This window comes from Camarhynchus parvulus, chromosome 22 (assembly GCF_901933205.1).
Source record: "Camarhynchus parvulus chromosome 22, STF_HiC, whole genome shotgun sequence".
NCBI classification, from domain to species: Eukaryota; Metazoa; Chordata; class Aves; order Passeriformes; family Thraupidae; genus Camarhynchus; species Camarhynchus parvulus.
Window position 1 is genome coordinate 1,347,496 of NC_044592.1, and position 15,624 is coordinate 1,363,119.

Below are 15,624 nucleotides of genomic sequence, written 5' to 3' on the forward strand. Positions count from 1 at the left end.
CTCACCCACTTCTGGGATGCTCCTGGGCATTCCCTCCCTGTGCCCTCGCCCACCCTGGGCTGGATCCAGGCAATCCCTTCTTGCCTGTCCCAGGGTTGATCCAGGCCATTCCTTCTTGCCCATCCCGGGGTTGATCCATTAAATTCCTTCTCCTCGCCCACCCCAGGGCTGATCCAGGCCGTTCCTTCTCCTCGCCCACCCCAGGGCTGATCCAGGCCGTTCCTTCTCCTCGCCCACCCCAGGCTGATCCAGGCCGTTCCTTCTCCAGGCCCACCCCAGGCTGATCCAGGCCGTTCCTTCTCCAGGCCCACCCCGGGGGCACTCCACAGCTCCCAGCGGTTTATATCTCCACCCCCTCCCGCCCCATTTCCAGCCCATTTCACCGAAACCCGGCGAATTTCGGGGTTTTCTCCCCGCGCGCCCTCCCCGTGACGTCACGCTCCCCCCCGCCATGTGACGTCACGCTCCCGCCGCGTGGCGTCACCGCGGCGCGCGGCCCCGGGGCTGAGCGCTGCCGGAAGGGGCGGGGCTAAGAGCGGCGGCACTTCCGGGAGCGGCGCGGGGCGGAGGGGAACATGAGCTGGTGAGTGCGGGGGGACCCCGGGACACCGGGACCAGCGGCACCGGGACCAGCGGGACCGGGAGCGGGGCAGGGCAGGGGGAACGGGAGCGCCGGCACCGGGACTGGGACAGGGCGGAGGAACCGGGACCAGCGGAACCGGCAGAGGAGCACGGCGGGGGGAACGGGAGCGCCGGCACCGGGTCAGGGCGGAGAAACCGGGACAAGGAGTGGAGAAGAGCGGGGGAACGGGAGCGCCGGCACCGGGTCAGGGCGGAGAAACCGGAACCGGGAGCGGGGCAGGGCAGAGGAACCCGAACCGCTGGCACCGGCCCGCCCGGTCCCGGCTCCTCACCTTGGGCGCTGCGGGTGAGGAGGAGCCGGGGACGGGCCCGGAGCGGCCCCGGTGCTGAGCGGCCTTGGCCCGGTGGGAGCCCCGCTGCAGGCCCTGGATGGAGCCGGTGCTGCCGGGGCTTGTCCCGGTGCTGGCCCTGGAGCGGAGCCGGTGCATTCACAGTGCTGGCCTGGCTCGGCCCGGGGCTGGCCCCGGAGTGGGCCCCGGTGCTGACCGGATTTACCGCAGTCCTGGCTGAGTTTGTCCCAGTGCTGGTCAGGTTTGTTCTGGTGGGATCTCCAGTGCTGGCCAGGTTTGCCTCAGTCCTGGCCAAGTCTGTCCCAGTCCTGGCCAGGTTTGTCCTGGTGGCATCCCCAGTGCTGGCCAGGTTTGTCCCAGTCCTGGCCAAGTTTGTCCCAGTCTTGGCCAGGTTTGTTCTGGTGGGGTCCCCAGTCCTGGCCAAGTCTTTCCCAGTTCTGGCCAGGTTTATCCTGGTGCAGGCCCTGGTGGCGTCCCCAGTCCTGGCCCGGTTTGTCCCAGTCCTGGCCCGGTTTGTCCCAGTCCTGGCCAGGTTTGTCCTGGTGCTGGCCCTGGTGGGATCCCCATTGCTGACCAGGTTTGCCCCAGCCCTGGCCAAATCTGTCCCAGTCCTGGCCAGGTTTGTTCTGGTGGGGTCCCCAGTGGTGTCTGGATTTGTCCTGGTGCGGTCCCCAGTGCTGGCCAGGTTTGCCCCAGCCCTGGCCAAGTTTGTCCCAGTCCTGGCCAGGTTTGTCCTTTGTCCTGGTGCTGGCCCTGGTGGCATCCCCAGTACTGGCCAGGTTTGCCCCAGCCCTGGCCAAGTTTGTCCCAGTCCTGGCCAGGTTTGTCCTTTGTCCTGGTGCTGGCCCTGGTGGCATCCCCAGTACTGGCCAGGTTTGCCCCAGCCCTGGCCAAATCTGTCCCAGTGCTGGCCAGGTTTGTCCTGGTGGCGTCCCCAGTCCTGGCCAGGTTTGTCCTTTGTCCTGGTGCTGGCCCTGGTGGCATCCCCAGTGCTGGCCAGGTTTGCCCCAGCCCTGGCCAAGTTTGTCCCAGTGCTGGCCAGGTTTGCCCCAGCCCTGGCCAGGTTTGTCCCAGTGCTGGCCAGGTTTGCCCCAGCCCTGGCCAGGTTTGTCCCAGTGCTGGCCAGGTTTGTCCTGGTGGCGTCCCCAGTGCTGGCCAGGTTTGTCCTGGTGGCATCCCCAGTGCTGGCCAGGTTTGCCCCAGCCCTGGCCAAGTTTGTCCCAGTGCTGGCCAGGTTTGTCCTGGTGGCGTCCCCAGTGCTGGCCAGGCGTGTCCCTGCTGTCCCTGTAGTCACCCCCTCAGGTGTGCCCCCCTCACACCCCTCACCTGTGCCCCCCACAGCCCCCTGGCCCCTTCCCACCGTTCCCTCTCCTCCCTGCCCCTGCCCAGGTGCTGCTGCAGGTACACGGAGGGTTCACAATGTCCCCATTGGCTCTGAAATGCTGGAAAACCACCTTCAACTCCATGAAAGTAAAGCTTTCTCCTTTAAAAAAAAGAGGAAAGGATTCCCACGTGTTTGAATCAAAGTGGTGAGGGCTCAGTATGGACACATTGGTGCTTATGTAATTTAATTGTGTTAGAAATCAATAATATTAGAAATGAATCTGGACTGCTGTGTGTGGTTTCTCATCCTGGGTAGTTCTGGAGATCCAGCGCTGTTGTGGGAGGCAAAGGATGGGATGGGTCAAGAGCTCAAAGGGCTTTTCCTTGCCTGGCAGGTTGAGTTCCATGGTGGCAATGGAAATTTTTTTGGGTTGGGAGCTGTGGAAGTCGTGGTTTGGAAATGTACTGCAAGAATGTAATGAGGTGCACACAGGTACTGATTAAAAATACACATTTATCCACTGGAATCCTTGCACTCAGAACAGCAACAATTATGGACGGCGTTGGCTAACGAGGTTTTGGAGCCAACTTTTCCCAGGGAATCTGAGGGAAGGGACTCTGGAAGGGACCCTCTGGTCCTGAAGGGGCTTCAGAGCCAAAATGTGAGGAATAAAGAATCCCTTCACGCAGTGGATGAGGAATAATTTGGGTGCAGGCTATCCACACTTCCCAGTGTCCATGCATCCCCAGGGACTGTCCCTTGTCCCCACGACACACGTGGCTTTTTCTGGGAGCCCTTTCTTGAGGAGATTGGGTGTTTTCACCTCTTTCTGGGGAGGAATCCGAGGTCGTTGCCTGCTGGTTTTCAGCTTCCTTTTCCTACCTCTGTTGAGGTCAGGATTGAAGGCACTTGAGATGATAATTTAGACTCAGATGTTTATTATTTTTTATCAGTTACAGTCTCACAGCAGTGAGTTTTGTAGTCTTTCATTAATAAGGCACAAAATGGTTAACTATCTCTTGGTACAAGGTCTTTTAAGGCTAAACTATCCAATTAAGAAATTACACCTAAACTATTTTCACTTTTAACCCAATAACTGGTCACTTGAAGTCTGCACTGTGGACTTTTCTGTTCAGTTACAAAATACCACCCAAACCCATGAAGAAGAATGTGAAGAAGGTAAAGAAGAACAACCTGCCTCAGCCCTAAAACCTCCATCTTGCTCCATATTTATTACTATATTCTAAAACCCCAAACTCTTAAGTTTTTCACCTTGTGATATCGCACACTTCTAACTCCACACCCGTAATCCCAGTGCTATCAATACATTTTGGAAGCCTTTTCCACAGCCTCAGGTCAAATGCAGCATACTCCTGGGAGTCAGAATCTGTCAGCACAGAAAGTCTGAAATTCTCAGCATCCAGAACTCCAACAGTCGCCTGGTGAGCGGAGGTTTGGAATATAATTATATTGCAAATAGTTATATAGTTATATTCCAATATAGTTATATTCCAAATAATTATATAGTTATATTCCAATGTAGTTATATTCCAAATAGTTATATTCTAATATAGTTATATGTTATATTCCAATATAGTTATATTGCAAATAGTTATATAGTTATATTCCAATATAGTTATATTCCAAATAGTTATATAGTTATATTCTAATATAGTTATATTCCAAATAATTATATAGTTATATTCTAATATAGTTATATTCCAAATAATTATATAGTTATATTCTAATATAGTTATATTCCAAATAATTATATGGTTATATTCCAATATAGTTATATTCCAAATAGTTATATAGTTATATTCCAAATAATTATATAGTTATATTCCAATATAGTTACATTCCAGGTAGTTAACCATTTTGTGCCTTGCTAATGAAAGACTACAATAGCCTTCTCCACAGCCTCAGGTCAAATGCAGCGCTCTGCTGGGTGCCACAGTCTGTGTGTACAGAAAGTCTGAAATTCACAGCATCCAGAACTCCAAGAGTTGCCCGGCGAGCGGGGGGAGCTCCGGGGGAATTCTGAGTCTCTTTCTTCTCCGGCCACGTCACCCTCTGGAGCGCGGCTGACGCACGAGGGGCTCGGAGCCCGCGGGGTTCCAGCGTGGCCGCACAATCGTCCTCAGTCCAGCCTTGGGGGTGTGTGTGTGTGTGTGTGTGTGTGTGTGTGCCCTCAGTCCATCCCTGTGTGTGTGTGCCCTCAGTCCGGCTCTGGCTGTGTGTGTGTGTGCCCTCAGTCCATCCCTGTGTGTGTGCCCTCAGTCCAGCCTTGGGTGTGTCTGTGCCCTCAGTCCATCCCTGGGTGTGTGTGTGTGTGCCCTCAGTCCGGTCCTGTGTGTGTGTGTGTGCCCTCAGTCCATCCCTGGGTGTGTGTGTGTGTGCCCTCAGTCCGGTCCTGTGTGTGTGTGTGTGCCCTCAGTCCATCCCTGGGTGTGTGTGTGTGCCCTCAGTCCAGCCCTGTGTGTGTGTGTGCCCTCAGTCCAGCCCTGGGTGTGTGTGTGCCCTCAGTCCATCCCTGTGTGTGTGTGTGCTCTCAGTCCAGCCCTGTGTGTGTGTGTGCCCTCAGTCCGGTCCTGTGTGTGTGTGTGTGCCCTCAGTCCATCCCTGTGTGTGTGCCCTCAGTCCATCCCTGGGTGTGTGTGTGTGCCCTCAGTCCAGCTCTGGCTGTGTGTGTGCCCTCAGTCCAGCCTTGTGTGTGTGTGTGCCCTCAGTCTGGCTCTGTGTATGTGTGTGTGCCCTCAGTCCATCTCTGGGTGTGTGTGTGTGCCCTCAGTCCATCCCTGGGTGTGTGTGTGTGCCCTCAGTCCATCCCTGGGTGTGTGTGTGCCCTCAGTCCATCCCTGGGTGTGTGTGTGTGCCCTCAGTCCCACCCTGTGTGTGTGGGTGTGTGTGTGTGTGTGTGTGCCCTCAGTCCATCCCTGTGTGTGTGTGTGCCCTCAGTCTGGCTCTGGGTGTGTGTGTGTGCCCTCAGTCCATCCCTGGGTGTGTGTGTGCCCTCAGTCCCACCCTGTGTGTGTGGGTGTGTGTGTGTGTGTGTGCCCTCAGTCCAGCCCTGTGTGTGTGTGTGCCCTCAGTCCATCCCTGGGTGTGTGTGTGCCCTCAGTCCATCCCTGTGTGTGTGTGTGCCCTCAGTCCAGCCCTGGGTGTGTGTGTGTGCCCTCAGTCTGCCTCTGGCTGTGTGTGTGTGTGTGTGTGCCCTCAGTCCATCCCTGGGTGTGTGTGTGTGCCCTCAGTCCAGCCTTGTGTGTGTGTGTGCCCTCAGTCCCACCCTGTGTGTGTGTCTGTGCCCTCAGTCCATCCCTGTGTGTGTGTGTGTGCCCTCAGTCCAGCTCTGGCTGTGTGTGTGCCCTCAGTCCAGCCTTGTGTGTGTGCCCTCAGTCCAGCCTTGTGTGTGTGTGTGCCCTCAGTCTGGCTCTGTGTGTGTGTGTGTGCCCTCAGTCCATCCCTGGGTGTGTGTGTGTGCTCTCAGTCCATCCCTGGGTGTGTGTGTGCCCTCAGTCCATCCCTGGGTGTGTGTGTGTGCCCTCAGTCCATCCCTGGGTGTGTGTGTGTGCCCTCAGTCCATCCCTGTGTGTGTGTGTGCCCTCAGTCCATCCCTGGGTGTGTGTGTGTGCCCTCAGTCCCACCCTGTGTGTGTGTGTGTGCCCTCAGTCCAGCCCTGGGTGTGTGTGTGTGTGCCCTCAGTCCATCCCTGGGTGTGTGTGTGCCCTCAGTCCAGCTCTGGCTGTGTGTGTGTGCCCTCAGTCCCACCCTGTGTGTGTGTGTGTGCCCTCAGTCCATCCCTGGGTGTGTGTGTGTGCCCTCAGTCCAGCCCTGTGTGTGTGTGTGCCCTCAGTCCATCCCTGTGTGTGTGTGTGCCCTCAGTCCATCCCTGGGTGTGTGTGTGTGCCCTCAGTCCCACCCTGTGTGTGTGTGTGTGCCCTCAGTCCCACCCTGTGTGTGTGTGTGTGCCCTCAGTCCCACCCTGTGTGTGTGTGTGCCCTCATCCTGGCTGCCCCTTCCTGGAGCTGCTCCCTCCCGGCCTCCTGTTCCTGGGGTTGCCCTCCCGGCATCAATCGGGCCATTCACGGCTGCAGGGCCCGGCGTGACGTCCATGGCCGCGCTGACACACGTGAGGTCGTGCCCCACTGCTGAAATGTCACAGTTCTGGCCCTGGCATCGCTGCAGGAGAGGGAGAGCTTTGTTCCAGCCCTGGCTGCTTTGGGATGTGTTGGATTATGCATGCATACACTATGTGAACTTTCTATCAAGCTTTAAAAATGCTCTACAAATTCATTTCCTTCAAGGGAAGCAGGGAGTTTGCTCAACTTCCATGTGCGTCTCTCTGGCGTTGGGCACCATTAGTTCTGGGTTGATCCCTCTTTTTCCAGGGTTTAGATGCTGCAGCTGAGGAGGAGGATGGAGCTTTGTCTTGCAGAGCTGGAAGTGGCACAAACTGCCACCATTTGAGCTCCTGGGCACTCATATCCTTAATTTCTTTGTAAGGGAAATCCCAAGAGATTTAAGGGCTGTTGGCAGGTTGGTGCTTTGTTGAGTGGTGTGGAGTTAATCCTGGGCCATCCCTCCTTCCTTGTGAGTTCTCTGTGCTGTGTGAGGGCTGGGAATGCTGCCAGGAACACAGGGAATGCTCAGGGAATGCTCCCAGGAACACAGGGAATGCTCCCAGGAGCACAGGGAATTCTCCCAGGAACGCAGGGAATGCTCCCAGGAACACAGGGAATGCTCCCAGGAGCACAGGGAATTCTCCCAGGAGCATGGGGATCAGTCCTGGAACACAGGGTAGGCTCCCTGGAACATGGGGATCACTCCCAGGAACGCAGGGATCACTCCCAAGGGCACAGTGATGTCCCTTGTACCAACACAGGAAAGCTGTTCCAGAGGGCTCCTGCTGGTGACAGAGCTTGGATTAATCCCCCCAAATTTCCAATTCCTGCACCCAGGCAGTGAGGCAGCTCTGCCTTTCTAGCCTTGCATGGACAGCTGGGATGTTTTTGGAATCTCAGTTGAGTTCCATGACTTCCTTTAGGCTTTGGATTGGGGCATCCTCATCCCCCTCTTCCTCATGTGCAATCCAGTGATTCCCTTGGCCATCCCTCCTTCAAAAAATAAATACTGTATCATCCTCTTACTGCTCCAAGTGCCCCATTTTTGGCTTTCTAGAGTGTTTTTTAAGGTTCCTGAGACTACATCAAGACAAGCCTCATAACCAGACTCCCAAACATCCCCTGCTCTGGTTTCCCACTCCTGCCCAGGTGAATTCCCACAGGGAAAAGGGGGTCTTTGTCTTTCCCAGAAGATGGGAGGCCAGACAGGTTTGCACAGCCTCAAAAGTGGGGTTGTTGGTTATTCCTGGTGTTTTCCACATTCTAGATTTGCACACGTTGTTGGTTATTCCTGGTGTTTTCCTTGGTATGGATTTGCACAGGTTGTTGGTTATTCCCGGTGTTTTCCACATTATGGATTTGCACAGGTTGTTGGTTATTCCTGGTGTTTTCCTTGGTATGGATTTGCACAGGTTGTTGGTTATTCCTATTTTTTTCTGTGGTGTGGATTTGCACAGGTTGTTGGTTATTTCTGGTGTTTTCCCTGTTAAGGATTTGCACAGGTTGTTGGTTATTCCCAATGTTTTCCACATTATGGATTTGCACAGGTTGTTGGTTATTCCCAATATTTTCCACGTTATGGATTTGAACAGGTCGTTGGTTATTCCTGGTGTTTTCTGTGCACAGGTTGTTGGTTATTCCTGGTGTTTTCCTTGGTATGGATTTGCACAGGTTGTTGGTTATTCCCAGTGTTTTCCATGTTAGGGATTTGCACAGGTTGTTGGTTATTCCTGGTGTTTTCCATGTTATGGATTTGCACAGGTTGTTGGTTATTCCTGGTGTTTTCTGTGCACACGTTGTTGGTTATTCCTGGTGTTTTCCTTGTTATGGATTTGCACAGGTTGTTGGTTATTCCTGGTGTTTTCTGTGCACACGTTGTTGGTTATTCCTGGTGTTTTCCCTGCTACGGATTTGCAGAGGTTGTTGGTTATTCCCAGTATTTTCCATGTTTTGGAGCGGTGGCCACGCTGGGCAGGTGCAAACCCAGCCCCAGGCTCTGTTTTCCTCCCTCTGAGTCAATATTGATGTTTTTTGGAGCCCGACGTGGCCGATGGCCCCGCTCCCCCTTCCCTGCAGGTTTCAGTGATACTGGGATCAGGAGATGAGCATGGGATAAAATTACCTGGGATGAAGCAAGTGGATACCAGAGCAGTGAGTGAGGCTCCCAAACACCTCCCTGTTACCTGTGCAAGGTGCTTTGCACATCCCAAAGTTTTTATCATGGTGAAACTGGAGCGCCAGCCGGGCATTTCCCGGGGTGGAGCAGCTGGGAAGAGCCACCTGCCACCTCCCCTGCCACCATCCCAGGCCTTGGAGTGGTTATTCCTTAATTGTTCGTTTTTCCACCTGTTTTGTCCAGGTAGCTCCAACCCAGTGCTCTCTCTGGTTGAGCCACAACCGTGTTTCACAACCGTGCTTAAAATGGATATTTTTGTAGCATAGTCAGGGCCTAAAACAGCCCTGCAAAATTCTGCTCGCCCACGCGCCTGGCGTGAGTAATTTTCTTTTGATGGGTGAGTAAAATATCATTATTTTTTTCATGCTCCTCTTGGAATGGGTGGGAGAGAGGATTCTGACATTATTTTTGATTTGCTTAACACTGACACCGCTCCTGGCTCCGTGCAGGATGCAGAGGGACCCGCTCCCAGGAGCTCATCCCTTCATTGCCAAACTTCAGGAAGGTGCCTTGTTTTCCCTGGCCTGACCTAAAATCCAAAAAATCGATGTTTACACCTCTTTTTTTGCCTCTTTTTACACCTCTCTTTCCCTTCTCTGCTGCTGCAGCGGCTCACCCTGACATCCCTGCGTGCCTTAAAGCTTCCAAGTTCCCAGGGATGGGACTAAAATCCAGGTGGGAGCACTCACCTGGTTCATTCCGAGGGATCCCATCCCTACATCCCTCCTCTCCCCAGCCCGTGACCTCCCCTCTCATCTCCTCGAGGAGAGCACCCAAACTGGGATTTGGCGCAGAGTCTCCCTCGACAGAAGCTGTTTGTGATCCGTTGGAATAATTTTTTTTTTTCCTTTTTTTTTTTTTTTTTTTTTTTTTTTTTTTTTTTTTTTTTTTTGCCTCGGCGCTGTGTTTGGAGCGGTTGCCATGAGTTCCCGGGAGGGGGAAGCGGGGTGGGACGGTGCCTGCGGTTTCCATGGACACGCCTGGAGCACAGCGAGGAGGCATCCGGGAGATTCACGCCTAACCTGAGCGTGCCCTCCTGCCTGCCTCACCTGGGCACGGCTGCCATCCCCTCCTGGCCGGGAATTTGGGTGGTTTTAGGGAGCCCAATCCAGGTTTCCAGGATTTTGGTGTGCAGTGTTCCCTCTCCTTGTGCAGGCTGGCATGAGACTTGGGAATGCTGCTCAGGAAAGGTCTCTCAGCTTCATTTGAACTTCCTGTGATGGAAAAGTCCTTCCCTAACACCTCCATCCCTCAGGGAAGCTTCACCCAAGCGGAGGGGGAGGAGAAGCTCAACCAAGTTCTTCACTCTGTAGCAAAGTGGGAAAGTGAAGGTTCACATCCTTCCTGGAGTGCTCCTGACCTTCCTGTTGGAAGTGTTTGCAGGAACACTTTGATCCCTCTGGGATAGAGCTGATCCCATGGCCAGGCAGCTTTTCTGACCAGGCAGCTTCTCTGGATGCAGCTGAATCCATTCCCAACCCAGCAACTTCCAAAGGGAAGGACCCAATTTCTGTGATAGCTTTGGAGTGATTTTTGTCTGCACAGAGGATCAGGTGTAAAGGGATGGCTTTGTAGAATCCCTCATCATCCCACGTGCCAAAATCCTTGGGAAAACCAGGCTTGGAGGGTCAGGGTCACCCTGGCAGCGCGGGAGGCTGGGTGTCATCCTCCTGCCTGCAGGCACTGAGAGGTTTCTTTCCGGTGAAGGAATTGAGATTTTTGGTGGAAATTCAAAGAATGAGAAGCTCTGGCGGGCATCCAGGCTATGCTGGCGCTTGGGGTTTCAGTGAGAGAGAGAGAAAAAGGGAAAAAAATCTCTGAAACTTTCCACGGGAAGCGGGCACTTCCCACAAAACATGGATTTAGTCGGTGGTCTGGCAGTGGTACCAGTACAAACCAGTTTTGGCCACCAGTTCATACCAAAGTGGGGCCTGAGGGTCCCCTGCAAACGCCACTTGTGCCCACCTGGGGCAGGAATATTGAGTTCAAAGGCTCGGTGTCACTTTTCCCAAATTAATTAACATCCAACCTGCCCCACTCTCTGCTGTCCCCATCCCTGCCTGTCCATCCATCTGTCCATCCTTCCCTCCCTTCCCAATCCCTGCCTGGCAGCTCAGCATCCCCAGGGAGAGCATTTTATCAACTGTGGGTGAAAATATTTGGTGTTTATCCCTTGCTTATCTGCCAAGGGTCTTCTGGGGCCTGATTAAGGGTGGTGAAGCCGTGTTGAGCTGGAATGAGCTGGGAAAAAGAATCACATCCCACAGGGAATTTATCCCCTGGGCAGGCTCTGAGCTCCATCCCAGCTCCCCACGGCCAGGGGGTGATGCCAGGGTTTGATGTCCACCCTAGGAAAGGACCATTCCTCCCTAATTTAGCAGGGATTGAGTGGTTCCTGCTGGCAATTCCTGCGGGCAATTCCTGCTGGCAATTCCTGCCTTCCAGGGATGCTGGGCAGTGGGAGCTCCATGTTTTAAACTGCAGCTCCCTGCAGGCCTCATGGAGCTGTATCCCCCCCCCATGCCTGGGAGGTTTGTTTCCAACTCTCCTGTGCATCCAGAGGAGAATCAACTGCTTTGGTGTGTGTGGCCCTGCGTTTGCACATGGAAAAGCCAAGTAAATAGATGAGATTGCTGGGGAAACTTCAGAGAAAATCAGCCACAGCTTCTCCCACCTTCCCCTCCCTGGGGTTCCTGAGCATCCCCGAGTAGAGCTCGCAGGATTCTCTCCACCCACACTTTTTTCCCTTACTTCAAGCTCTTCCCACCCTCTCCCTGCAGTGTTTCACCCTCCTCCCTCCCCCCTGAACCCTGCTGCTTTCCCAAACTCCAGGTGCCCTGGCAGGGAGGGGGCTGTGAGGGGCCGGGGTGCTCCCCCAGCCCCGCGGGCTGGGAACGCTCCGCCTGTGACTCAGCGCGCTCGGCTCTTCAGGAACGGGATTTCAAGGGATTTCACACCCCAAACACAACCCCAGCTTTCTCTCGCTCAGCAGAAACGAGACATCAGGAAAAAAAAAAAAAAAAGCAGCACCGATTCTGGTTTTTCTTTGGTGTTTATAGAGCCAGGCTCAGCTTTGAAGGTACCAGGGAGATCCGTGGAATTCATGGCAGTGATGGATATGGATCCACCTCCCCCTGGTTTATTTGTATTATCCCCCATCATGCGTTTTCTAACCTCTTAATTTTGAAGCAAATGGTTGTGCTGTTGCTGTCTCAGCTGCACTTTGTCCCCCCACGATTTTGCGGGCAGGGACACAACTCCCAGAGGGACAAAACTTCGGTGCCAGCAGCAGGTTTGAGGCGTGGGGTGAATCCATTTGGTTTAAAAGCTCCAATAAAATCCATACCTTTCATCTTTTTTTTTTTTTCTTCCTTCTTTCTTTCCTGCTCATCCATCTTCCCCCCCCCCACCCTCCCAGAGAATCATATTAAAAGGCAGTGATTTAAAAACCAGGAAAATTATGTAAAATTGTAAAATAGAACAAAAACCTCCAATAATTGAGGAACAGACCTGACTTGCACAGGGTTATTTTTTTAGAGGTTTTACTGAGACAGACATAATTACCAAGTGGCATCACGATGCTGATAGAGATATTTACTGCTGCACTGGAGATTTGCAGAGCTCCACTGGCTTCCCTTTGTTTCTGGGAGAAGAAAAGGGATTTTTGGGGTTCTTTGGTGGGGTGAGGATGGGGAATGGGATGGAGCAGGACCCCCTGTGCTCCCTCTGCCTTCCCTTCCCAGCTCTGATCCCCAACCAATGGCTTTTCCTACCCCACATCCCTCTTGGTACCAAATTCCCTGGATTTTGAACCATTTTTCCAGTGGACAACACGACTTTGGGATGCTCTCTGTGCCCCCCAGAGGGGCAGGTTGTGCACAGGTAATTCTTTAATCACCTTTTTAATTGTCCTTTCTCATTAGGAACCAACCTGGCTCCAGCTCCTTGCTTGTCCCGCCCTGCCAGAGAATGGCAAACTGGTTTTAAGTGGGATAACACTCCCCTGAGTAAAATCCTCATTTTTTTTTTATCCTTTCACCACCAAGTTGATGCCATCACTTCCAAAAACATCAAGTGACAGCACCTGGCTGTGGATGGCAGGCGGGAGGTGCCTCATTTTGGTTTATATTTGACCCACAGAGGAAAACACAAAGGAAAAAAAATCCATATATTTTTGTTTTCTTCCTGTAAGGCACCACACCCCCGGTTATTGACAGGGAAATTATACAGCAGAGTGATGTTTGTTTATAAAAGCAGGGTGATTCACACTGCCACAGGAGCTGGAAAGGGTTAAACCCAAAATTACACGGGTCTTGGTGGAGAACCATAAACAGGAAGTTCTCCTGAAAAAAAATTTAAATTTAAACCTGGTGACTCAGGTTGGCTCCAGAGCTGCTCAGGGAGGGTCACAGGGGGTGCAGCCCTGGATTATTCCAGGTGGGTAATTACAGCCTTGGTTTGAAAACAACGGGAAAAGTGGGAAGAGCAGGGTTTGGAGTTTGGATAATCAGGGTTTTTTGCTTCGTCCTGCCCCTTCTTCCATTGCAAATTCCTTCTCCTGTTGCACACAGTTGGATTTTCCGGCAGGTTACACTGATGAAAACGTTTCCTGGGGGTCAAGCTGTTGGATGGAGCAGTACTGGGATTTGGAAGTGGAGCTGGTGGGAAGCAAAAGGAAAAGCAGCAGTGGGAAAAACCAGACTGGGAGGCAGCAACACAGTCCCAAAATCCATGGTTTTATCTCAAGTTTTGTGTAGCAGCATGAGAATTTGGGCTGGTCCAGTCCAAATTCTCAGGAGGGGACTCAGACATTTTCCCAGAAGGTCCTGGTGCAGATTTGGGATGGGAAATTGGAAGTGGAAGATTCCATTGGAATGGAATAGGATGAAGCTGAGCTGTAGGTGAAGCTTCTTTGGCAAAAAACACTTTAATGTCATTATGACCTCAATTTTTTCTATTTATTTAAAGCATCACAACCCAGAAAACATTGGGAGATTTTGGCTGAGATGCTTTAACCAAGCAGCACCTCTTTAACTTAATTAAATCCATTGACAACAGCAGTTGAATTCCTGGATTTTCATTATACTGATAGGTGAAAGAAATCCAATTATTTTCAGGCTGCCTGCGTGGTTGCTCCCAGCTGACCCAGCCACCCTTACATATGTTGTGGAATTTATTTAGAGTACTCTTCTCATTCAGGTAACCCAGATTTTCCTGGGAATTAGGGATTTTAAGAATGAAGGCTGTGCTGGCAGGTGAGCCTCTCCTCCAGCTGTTGGAGCAGAGGAATCCTTTGAAGCAGCTCTCAGCTCCAGACACCGGCTTGTTACTTTTTTTAATATCCTCTTTCTAAATATTTACGGGCTTTGTTTGGGATTTTTTTTTTTGTATTATGTTTTCCTCCCCGGCAGATTTGGTTTGAAGCAGAGTGGGTTCTTCAGCTGCTTGTGGAGCATCCTTGCCTTGCTTTGGGCTGCAGGGAGGTTGTGTGGGGATGACCTCAGGGGTGGCACTGGCTCTGGGGGAATCAAAGGGACCCACAAGGACCATCCAGCCCTGCACAGACACCCCAAAATCCCACCCTGGGCATCCCTGAGACTGTTGTCCAAATGCTTCTGGAGCTCTGGCAGCTGTCCCAGTGCTTATTCCAGCCTTTGGGGGAAGAATCTTTCCCTCAAATCCAACCTGGCTCTCCCTTGGTGCAGCTCCAGCCGTTCCCTGATGCTGTCACTGTCACAGAGCAGGGATCAGAGAGCTGCCCCTCTGCAATGCTGAGAAGTCTCCCCACAGTCTCTCCCAGCCTTTCCCTCTCTGGGGGGTGCCCAGTGCCTGGAATGAGGGGCTGCCAGCCCGGGACACCCCCTGCTGCCCCCCAGAGCCACCCCCAGCCCCGTGCCCAGCACCAGCGCTGCTCACACATTCCCTTCTCCTCTCTCTTTTCAGGATCCCGTTCAAGATCGGGCAGCCCAAGAAACAGATTGTACCCAAGACAGTGAGTAAACCAGTTCCCCCTTTTTAGCTCCAGCCTTGGATCATGTGGCTGATGAGTCAAGCCAGCACTTTGACTCGTCCCATTTTGCAGCGTGTGGGAGGGAGCTGGAGCAGCAGAACCTGTTGCCGCGTGTGACCAGCGCTCGGCTCCTCGTGCGAGGAGCGAGGGGGAGCCCCATGCAGGCAGAATATTTTGGTTTGGGATCTGTTGAAATCTTAATTTTTAAAAAAAAATTTTTTGTTTTTGGGAGGGGTGTGTGCGTGTGTGCGGGGTAGGGGAAAAGAGCTCTCTTGGTCTGGCACAGTTTTCCTCGGAGATGGCTGAACGGGTTTGCTTCCTTCCTTCCTTCCTTCCTTCTTTCAGCAATGGCTTGTTTGTTCATCCTTTCGGAGCAGATGGAGGAGGAGGAGTGGTTCAGATCGCTGAATATAACTGTTTCCAAAGAAAGGCTTATAAGCTGAGATGCTTAGTGCTCGGGCGTGAATTAATTTGTGCTGCACAGCATTTGCTTTAAAAGCAAATTAAAAAAGCATTTTGTATTCCCGTGGATTTGAGGCTCCTACCCCAAGTGCTGCTGCTTGCAGCTGGCTGTGGTATTTTCCCTTCTTAAGCAGCTTGGCTTTGCATTTGTCCCATGCCAAAAAAAAGCTGTGGAACCTCCCAGGAGCTGGCCCTGAAAACTCACCTGGACACCTGCTCTAAAAAGGGAGCCCTGAGAGGCAGCGTGGGGCAGAGCTTGTCCCTCTGCTGGCACTGGTGCCCTAATCCCCTGCACAGACTGACATCCCTGATCCTTCCTCTCCAGGACACCCAGCTAATTCCGCAGGATGCGTGGGCACCCGTGTTTGTGGGGCAGTTTCTCCTTGGGACATGACATTTTCCCTGGAGGCAGGGGGCTAATCCCACCACTCCCTTCAAGGCTTGATTGTCATGTTTTATTTTAAAGGATTTGGTGGTTGTCTGCTGCCGTGGAGCAGCAATTTTCTGTAACAGCTCCAAACTGTCAGTACAGAATTTAAGCCAGGCAAGCGACGAAGATGAGGACTGGTAAAATTCCTCCGTGGTTTTCCCGTGTTTTC

The 15,624-nt window shown here is 52.8% G+C and overlaps 1 protein-coding gene across 1 annotated transcript in view; it reads left to right on the forward strand.

Moving 5' to 3' along the window:
* The first annotated feature begins 539 nt into the window (after window positions 1-539).
* Window positions 540-15,624, forward strand: part of BIN3 (bridging integrator 3) — a 48,757-nt gene continuing 33,672 nt past the window's right edge. Inside the window, exons 1-2 of the mRNA XM_030964210.1 lie at window positions 540-583; window positions 14,497-14,545. Of these exons, the coding sequence (XP_030820070.1) occupies window positions 576-583; window positions 14,497-14,545 (57 nt within the window). The 5' untranslated portion in view covers window positions 540-575. The remainder of the gene's footprint in view (window positions 584-14,496; window positions 14,546-15,624) is intronic.